The 9,359-nt window shown below is 40.8% G+C and overlaps 1 protein-coding gene across 1 annotated transcript in view; it reads left to right on the top strand.

The window, feature by feature from the left end:
- Positions 1–875: 875 nt before the first annotated feature.
- Positions 876–9,359, top strand: part of GRM3 (glutamate receptor, metabotropic 3) — a 46,282-nt gene continuing 37,798 nt past the window's right edge. The window contains exon 1 of the mRNA XM_010018216.1: positions 876–1,373. Coding sequence (XP_010016518.1) covers positions 876–1,373 — 498 coding nt within the window. The remainder of the gene's footprint in view (positions 1,374–9,359) is intronic.

The following is a 9,359-nucleotide window of genomic DNA, read 5'->3' as shown; positions in this document are numbered from 1 at the left end:
GATTTGGTACAGTAACATTGCAATTGTACCAGGATAAACAACTGACTTGCAATAAGTACACTTATCTATCATTCAGTGTTAAATCTTAATTGTTGCTGATGTCAATTTCTTTGTGTTAATTGTTTCTAAATTATAAATAATCCTGCAATGCTAATAATAATACATACTCTGTTGAGAAAAAGATAATTACAGAAATGAATTATTGAAGTGCTATATTTAAGTATTACCACACTTGGTTTATCAGAGGATTTGGAGAGCAAGGCAGCCACTTTGTGAAGTTTGAAGAGATATTGACAAGGAGTCTATGGACAAATCATGCATCTATATTGTATAAATAGACATTTATAAATTATTTATAAACTTGTGGTTGCATATTTAGTTAAAAAAATGTTGCAACATGATCTTCACTCTAAGGCTTGATTTTTCTCCTTTTAAGGTCATTGCAAACTGTCTTGACCTTAGTGAGAGCAAAATCACAATCCTACGTACATACATCACTGCTCTGTTCTCCCTTTGATCAGAGCACTGAACTGTGATTAACACTAAAGAGAGCAAGTCCAGCCATAAACATTCTCATGCCCTAAGCAAGCAACAAGTAAAAGATTCCTCCTTGACATGTCTCTTCTTTTTCTCTTTCATGTCTCTTTTACTTTTTTTACCTTAATTTGCTTGCAGGAGAATCTTTCATGACTTAAGGAGGGGTGGTTTTGTGATTAAGACATCTCACATCTCTTTTTGCCCTTTCTAATTCCTTCCTTCTCCTCTTCAGAGGTCCAGTGGAAAGACGTGTTGGCTTGTTCTTCACTGGCTTGTGGGACAGCACTTCAAATCTGGCAATGGATAGGAAGGACTGAAGAGCACGTTTGCTCCCGCCAATGTTTCTTAGAGCTGCTAAAACAGGACCAATGAAGATGTTCACCAGGCTCCAAGTCCTTGCACTAGCTTTATTTTCCAAAGGAGTTTTCCTTTCCTTAAGTGACCACAGCTTTGTAAGGAAGGAAATCAAGATAGAAGGGGATTTGGTCTTAGGTGGCTTGTTCCCAATCAAGGAAAAAGGCACTGGGATAGAAGAATGTGGCAGAATCAATGAAGACCGAGGCATCCAGCGCTTGGAGGCCATGTTGTTCGCCATTGATGAAATCAACAGAGACAACTACTTGCTGCCAGGAATTAAGCTTGGAGTTCACATCTTGGACACGTGTTCCAGGGATACATATGCCTTAGAACAGTCTTTGGAGTTTGTCAGGGCATCATTGACTAAAGTGGATGAAACGGAGTATATGTGCCCTGATGGCTCATATGCCATTCAAGAGAATTTACCACTGCTCATTGCAGGAGTCATAGGCGGTTCCTATAGCAGTGTCTCTATACAGGTAAGTCACAGGAGCCCCATCAGGTGAGAATCATTTGTCTGCAATTCCTGGGAGAGAACCACTGCTTACATAAGTTTATCAATAAAGCAAGTTTTAGCTCAATTACTTCACCTTAGGGGTCAACCTAGCATACCATTTTTACTGAATTCATATTAGTTTGAGTCACTCTTTAAAACCCTTACTGTTTAAAACCTCTGGCAGCTGTTCACTTCCTCTAGGTACAGCGTATCCCAAGGGCATCTGAAGTTTCCAGAAGTCTTAGTATTAATTTGACATTTACATTTCATGAGACTTTTACAGCTCTAAGTTCAGATCTCTGCTTTCACATCAGTAATAAATTATATCACCTATGTATCTGAATGTATTTATGCCTGTCATGATGAATGTACATAACATCTGTAACATCTTACTCTGCTGCCTGGCAGAGTGCAGTGTTAACAGTCAGAAGTCCAGCACAGAAGATGCCCTCAGTATATCTGGCTTCCTTCTTCTGGCACATTATAATTGCAGCTTTTGGTTGTGCAGTATCTGTCCCAAATAGACTGTCAGTAGGGTGTTGGAAAGTATTTAATGGCTTGCAATGGTGGGTTAAATGTTCCATATATCCTTCCAGCTGTGGTTTTACTGCATGTTTGGTTTCAGTTGCAAGCGGCTAAACATAATGTTGATTCCTTTTGGTCTTGGCTTCCCATTTTTTATAAAGTCGTGATAAAACTTTAAGTCCTTGGCATTTTTTTCATTTAGTGAAAATGAAGAATATATATGCCCTCTTTTTCAGCACATGTTCTGTATTTCTCCTCTGTACTCCTATGACAGTGCAACCTTGGACGTTCTAAAGTTCCTCACCACTGCCAGTGTGCACTATGCACGGGCAAAAATGCACCCTGGCTTCACTGAAGCTGCCAAATCTACATATATCTCATTATTTTTGGTTAAATCAAATAAACCAGTCCACATTATAACCACAAGCAAACGGTCCTTTAAGCCCAGATTCAGGTAGGCTAAGGCCCTGCATCTAATATGTCCTAATGGTCGGCTGTAGGTTTCCAAAGGCACAAAGCCTTGACAATGTTGGACCACTATAAGCAGTATGTTTTTCCGGACTGAGTACAGGCTGTAATTACTACATCGGTGTCAAAGGAGAAAAATGTTCTTTTATACTACAGACTATCACGGCAGTGACAGAAAGCCCACAGAGCTTCATTTACCTGTTCCATAAAGGGGCCAAGAGTTCGTCTAGTGCTCATTTCAGGCAGAATTACACTGTGAAACTGGCTACAGCTCTTGTCAAGGAGTTAAATCCCATCAGCTTGGGAGCTGATGTCCAGTTTCCACAAGACGTGCATGAACACAGAAGAAACATTTCAACAAATTCCATTTTATTCACTTTTGTGTTCCAGTCTGTGCCGTGTCTATGTATTTATAGTAGGGAAAACATGGGCAAATAGTTACCCATACCACAGGACTATAGTTTCTGCAGAGCAGAACCTCAGCCATCTCTCATACTAGGAGCATTTTTGTCCCCCTGTGCACCATTTAGCACAGCAGGGATGTATCCTTCACCAGTTATGTGGGTCCAACCACTTGGAGTACAAGGAACAAGGAAGTTCTGGGGCTGGAAAAGAGACATTTGATGAGGAGAAATGGTAGCTACAAAAGCTTAGGCAACACAAGCTGTTAAGGAAATAATTATTCATTGTCTCTTCCAATCAGACAAAGGGTACATCAAATGAAACCAGGAAACGGCAGGTTGTTGTTGATGTCAAAAATGAAATGAGTTCAAGAAGTGACTAAAAAATCAGGAAACTGTGTATAGGTAACACCTTCAGCTCAGCAATTCCAAGAGCTGCAAGTATCTCAAGGCTGGTAAACATATTTTGAAACATCATATGCTTGCTCTATGCCACTGGTGGAGAGGTGGCAGTGGTTTTGCTGTGCTATTGGTTTAGTTGCTTGTGACCAGCCTGTCCAAAGGACAAGAAGCCATGAAGTAGCCTAAAAAGTACATCCATATAAGCAGTTACAGCTGATGAAATGGTACAGGTATTTACTTCCCTCCCAGAAACCCTGAGGTAGTCATGCCACACTCTTAAAACAGTCTTGGGCCTCTTGCACATCTCTCACTCTGTTCCTTTGAAGCCAGTCTCTGGTTATCACTCACATAAGATCAAATCTGTGTCTGAGGCAGAAGACTGGATACAGTACAGCTTGAATATACAGAGTATGTACAGATGCTTCACATTCCAAAAGCTTGGGTTTGGGGCAGCTGTAAGGCAGAAATCAGAATTCCTGATAAAAGACATTCTCATTCAGTATATCTGATAAATGGCAATATAGCTGTATGCATATCTTTATGTCACCCAATTTTCAAAACTTAAGAGGGATGATGAAACAATAGTTATACCTAATTTTATTCTTTGGCCTATACAGCTTCCCTATAGTTGCCAATAGTTGCTCAAACATAAGACCTTTCTTACAGTTCTTCATAAAAATAAATACGTTCACAAATCATTCGATGTGTCTTCGAGCATTTTCTATCTAGAAAGGAAGTATTAATTTGATCATTTTCCCTTGACACAGATTGATTTGGCCTTCCTTCAGTCTCTCTTTTATAGTTTTCCTTTAGATTTCACACTCTCTAGAAAAGATGTAATTAAGCCATTTGCTCCTTGTGCACATCTTGTTAAGATAGCCAGTCATGACTTCTGCTTCAAAAGAAAATCCTTGTCAAGAACGACATTGCAGACTTAAAACTGAAGATGTAAGGACTTCAAAGCATTAAAGCCATGCATTTTAGTGCAACACCAGAAGAGATTACCACATTTCATGTCGCCTGTATGGAGCAGCTCCAGTAACAACCACTGCTGAACAACAAGCGAGCAGTAGGTACATGTGTAAGGCTGAGCATCCCTATTCCCTGTGTTTTCAAACAGCACTCAGGGTGTTGGGTGCTTCCAGATGTAGTCCTGTCAAGCATTTTTATTTTGCCTGGGAGCTGCAAACATCGTAAAGTCCACAGAGCAGTTTCTTAGCTTTAAAATAAACCATACTGAGTTTTTCAGACAATAAATTTTTTCTGCTCTTTTTTTCTTACCACCTGAGAAGTTGTCATTGTATTGCAATACATTTTCTTCTCCTCCTTTCAGCCTCCCTCTCCAGATTTTTGTCTGGACAGCTGGCTGCCAAATCACTTCATGATGCTCCTGCTGTCAGATTTCTACTTCTTTCATTATCTTTCCACCAAGGAAAAAAGAATTCGCTGGTAAATCAGCAATGAACACCTTCCCCACTGAGTCAGTATGTGCAATAAGCATTTTTTACAGAGACTACAAACAACAAGAGAATGCAGAATGCTTAATTATTTTCTGGTCAGACCAGGCTATTATTGTTAATGATGATCTGGATAATTAGGTTTTAGATGTTGTGTTTAAACTAGCAGTGAGACCAATCTGCACAGCATTTGATCCCTAAAAACCCTAGCCAGGATTCTCAGTTCAATGGAAGGGCTCAAGTAAAATGAAGCTGTTCTCATAACATAAAAATTTAACCTGAATCAAGGATTAGAAGGTAAATTCTCCAAAGTTTGAAGGACTTTGTTTTGCTTTTCATTTGATCCCATTTATCCACTTCGCCCTATTTTATAGTAGGAATTTCAACCTATTTTCCTTGAAGATGTTCAATGACATTGTAAAATAAAAGAAAAAAGCACTGTTTGTTTGCACGGAGGAGCACCTGGATAGCTAATCCAAATGCCACATTTAAAACACTTATGTCAGCTATGTCAGGAATATGCACACGTAAGCAGGAATAAGACTATTCACATGCTAGATTTGTTCTTCTCTGTTTCTGAAAACTGGACCCATCTTCTGAAAATGAAGATTTGGGTTCATTCCCTGCGGTCAACTCTTAGAAACATGAAGACATTCCCCTGGGTGGTCTGGGCTTTGCATTTCCATATCCACTATATGCATACTGATGTGGGACTTTAGCCCTGTGTAAAGTCTCCTTTATGCTACCAACCCGCAAGACCTCCAGATCATGGTCATGAAAGTTTCTCCCAGTTTAAAGCCTCATCCATCAAAAATGGCAGAGCAGAAACCAGCACCCAACTGCCTCCTCTTGAATTCCTTGCTGTGTCTCAGATAAACTGTAGCAAAACCAGTGGAAAATGTTCAGAGGTACATTACTGCTACCACAAAACCTAAGGCCTCTCTCCCAAGTGAGTGCTCATCTGGCACAAAATTCATAATATGTGCTCTATTACTAGCAATCTTTTCCTGGCTATAGTTTCTCCTTAGCCACACAAGTCTGCCAAGGGCTCTTGGAGCCTGAAAGCTAATCAAGTCCATTTCTTTCCTCCAGGGATAAACCATCTTCCAAGCAGAGTCTTAACAATAGCCTGTGATTTTGATAACCACCAAAAATAGGGCAAAATCCTTAGAAGAACTACATGCAATCTGCCCCCTTTAACACATGTGGCTCTGTCCCCTTATGCATGGACCAAACAGTGATATGGGTAGGAGAAACATGCAAGGGACTACAGGGGTTCAGGTACCACAGACCATGTATGCCATTTGTGAGGTGCTTGAGATGAGCTTTGCATTCAGCTGTGCAACTACAGTCTCTGGTGATTTTGTGCTTGTAAAATTAAAACAGATCCTTATGAAAAGGTCAGTTCTGTGACATGGCCACCTATCTCCAGCATTTCAGCTATGCATGTTCTTGCTGACTTCCTGAGGTCTCCTTTAAACTCTTTCCTTCTTTTATCTCTGTACTTCCTTTCCCTCTGCTGTCAGCCAGATCCTTGCTGTTTGTTCCTCTCTTTGTTTCTATTTCACATTTAGAAACTGAACAGCCACTAGGTTGAGAATTTCAAAGTGCCCAAGCAGCACTGCACATGTCTTTCCTAGAGATTTCAAAGCAATGTGAGTTACTTCCCTCTGACTGGCTTCTTTGCAGATCTCAATGTAACTGATTCTTTTGCAGTTTAGTTGATTTGGTTTGGGATATTTTTTTCTTCAGTGTGAGAATTTTCTCCTATTTTCAAGGGGAAACAGTACGATTTCACAGGGATGGGTAAGTAAACCATGAGATACAAGTGAGAAGGAAGGACCCCCACCATGTTGCAAGTGGGAAAGGATGCAAATACAAAAGAAACTGGCCAAAAATAGGATCTACTTAGGGACATCTTGACATCACCCTCACCAGTGCTGTCCCTTCTAGTTAGAAGTTATGCATCATTTAATGAGTCTCAAATAACTGTATTTATCGGTGACAGCTCTTTTAACTCCAGAAACCATTTAATGCTTTTAGAACCATCCATCCCAGTTTTACTCCCTTTTCTCATCATGTGTAGATGTGACATGAGTCACTCGCATTCAGCTTTACCAACTCCCAGAGAAGAGCAGCACTTCTCATGCAAAGCAAGGTCTTCTGAACAGATCTCTTCTCAGTGTGCAGGCTTAGTGCTTAGCTTACAGCAGCAGTTAATGCTGTGTGGAGGCAGAGTGCATATGTGACAGCTCTCTGTGCTATCCCCTGCAAGAAAAAAAGAGAAAAAACCCAATTTCCAAACAATTCTTCGAGTACAACATTTCTCTGCATGTCCTTCTTGGTTTACTTTTTCTTCTGCAGGACATGCATATAAAAAGGAATTCATGGGCCTTCCGTGGAAATCCGAGTTGTTTTTCTGACAACATTCCCTCTTTCTGATGTTCGTTTCACAGTGGCAATTATTTCACTGTTCAAACACTGCTTCTCTGGATGTGACAGCTATTGAGTCCGCTGCAAATATTTAGTTATATTTTTCCCAGCTTCGTTGCCAAAATTTTCAGAAGAGCAAAACAAAACCAATATTTTCCTCTCCCCTCCCCCAATAACAAATAAACCACCAGACATTTTTATTTGTTTGGTAATGAATTTTTTATTTCTGAGTTACTTTTTGCAGGAAATTTTGCTAGGGAATAACATTCTCTAACTAGTAAACAGCCGTCTTAATACCAAACAGAGAGCAAGCTGATGGAAACCACTGCTTCAGACCTGCAATGTGACATGAGGGTACACAGGAGTGCAAGCAAGGCTGGGACTCCTAAATAGCTTCACTGCTTCTGGTTCAGTTCCTTGCAACTGACCTTTAACGATTAAAAGGACTGAGACACCAGCATCACCAGTGCACTCCTGGGGTCAGAGCTTGAAGTCTAGCTGAAGCTGAATATGCATCTTCTGTAGCAGGTGGTGACATAGCCCCTGTGTAGAGACTTCGATAGTGCTTATTATAACATCCCAGGCATGATACCCACAGTGTTACAATGGAGAGAGGCCTTTCCAGACTGATAAAGATATTTCAATTCTGGAACCTGTAAGGAACTTCAGCTCCTAATTTTACATTGAAAACAAATCCGAGTTTGGAGTGAAGTTTCTTCTTGGGTCTGAGCTGAGCATCTGCATTTACATCACTAAGCTCTCCCCCTTCTAAACACTCACAAACTATGTGAGTATGTCAGAAGTGCCCAAGCTGTGGTCACGCTGTATTCAAGGTAAGTGACATGCCTTTGAGCCTAATCCATGCCTTTGTCCCAAGAGTACAGGGAAAATTACAGTGGAGCCCACCTCTTCAGGACTGCTCATTGCCAGTGATGCAATCTCGCAACACTCACAGCATGCTGGGTTGTATCTACAGGAACACAGCCAGTAGATAGATGGAAATTATTCTTTCTATTTATTCTTATTATTTCTATTTATTTTATTCTTATCGAACCATGTCTGGAATACTATGTCCATCTTTGGATGCCTCAATAAAAGAAAGATTTAATAAATACAGAGAAAGCAGGAGAGGGATTTTTTTACAAAGGCATGTAGTGACAGGACAATGGGGAATGGCTTTAAGCAGAAAGAGGGGAGATTTAGGTTGGATACTAGAAGTTCTTCCCTGTGAGGGTGCTGAGACACTGGCACAGGGTGCCCAGAGAAGCTGTGCCTGCCCCATCCCTGGCAGTGTTCAAGGCCAGGTTGGACACAGGGGCTTGGAGCAACCTGCTCTAGTGGAAGGTGTCCCTGCCCGTGGCAGGGGTTGGAACTGGATGAGCTTTAATGTCCCTTCCAATCCAAACCATCCTGTGAGTCTGTAATTCAGCAGTCGTGGCTATGAGAGTCTGGAGCACATACCCTATAAGAAGAAACTGAGGGAACCAGGTGCACTTAGCCTGGAGAAGAGAAGGTTTGGTGGGAACTTAATATCAGCTTTTCAGTATGTACAGGTTTGTTCTCAATAACACAAAGCAAGAGTCATTTACTGAGATGCATGACAAGAGGATGGAAGAAAATGCTTACAAACCGAAAGAAGGGAAGTTCTCATTTGACATGAAATGTACGAGCCAGGCGCTGGGAGCAGGCCAGAGCAGACAGTCAACTAGCAAGGCACCTCCTTTATTCTTTACATTAGGTTTAAGCCCACCAATTATCACACACCCACACTCCAGCCCATTCAGAACCAGTATTTCTTTCCTGCCTTTTTAAAACGACACTTTCTGTCAAAATTTCGCTAAAATATTTTTAGATTTAAGGAAAAAAGAAAAATTCAAATAAGAAATTCTTTTTTTTTTTTTTAATGTTGTAGCTGTAGCTTGTCCTGCAACTGCCCAAATAATAACAAAAAGCCCACACTTAGGAACTACATGTAATGTATACCGGCAGCAACACACATTTCTTCAAAGCAAAAGCTCAGCAACTGTGTTACAGCAATGATCTAGACATTAGGAAACGCTTGGGACATGGCTTTGCCATGGTCTTGCTGTGGGAATCAGCACAAGCAACTTCTACTCAGAAATAGAAAAACTTTGTCAGGCAGTGACTCCATTTCCATTAGGTCAGATTGCAGTTCAGAGGACCAGGGATTTCTCCAGTTTCTCAATAGAGACAAGCCTCCTTTACCTCAATCCCGTTCTGCTCAGCAGCCTGATTTACTGTCTGATCAAAACAGCCACAGGA

Source organism: Nestor notabilis, unplaced genomic scaffold, assembly GCF_000696875.1.
Source record: "Nestor notabilis isolate BGI_N333 unplaced genomic scaffold, ASM69687v1 scaffold11987, whole genome shotgun sequence".
NCBI classification, from domain to species: Eukaryota; Metazoa; Chordata; class Aves; order Psittaciformes; family Psittacidae; genus Nestor; species Nestor notabilis.
Note: the sequence above shows the minus strand (reverse complement) of the source record. Positions and strands in the feature narration are given on the sequence as shown.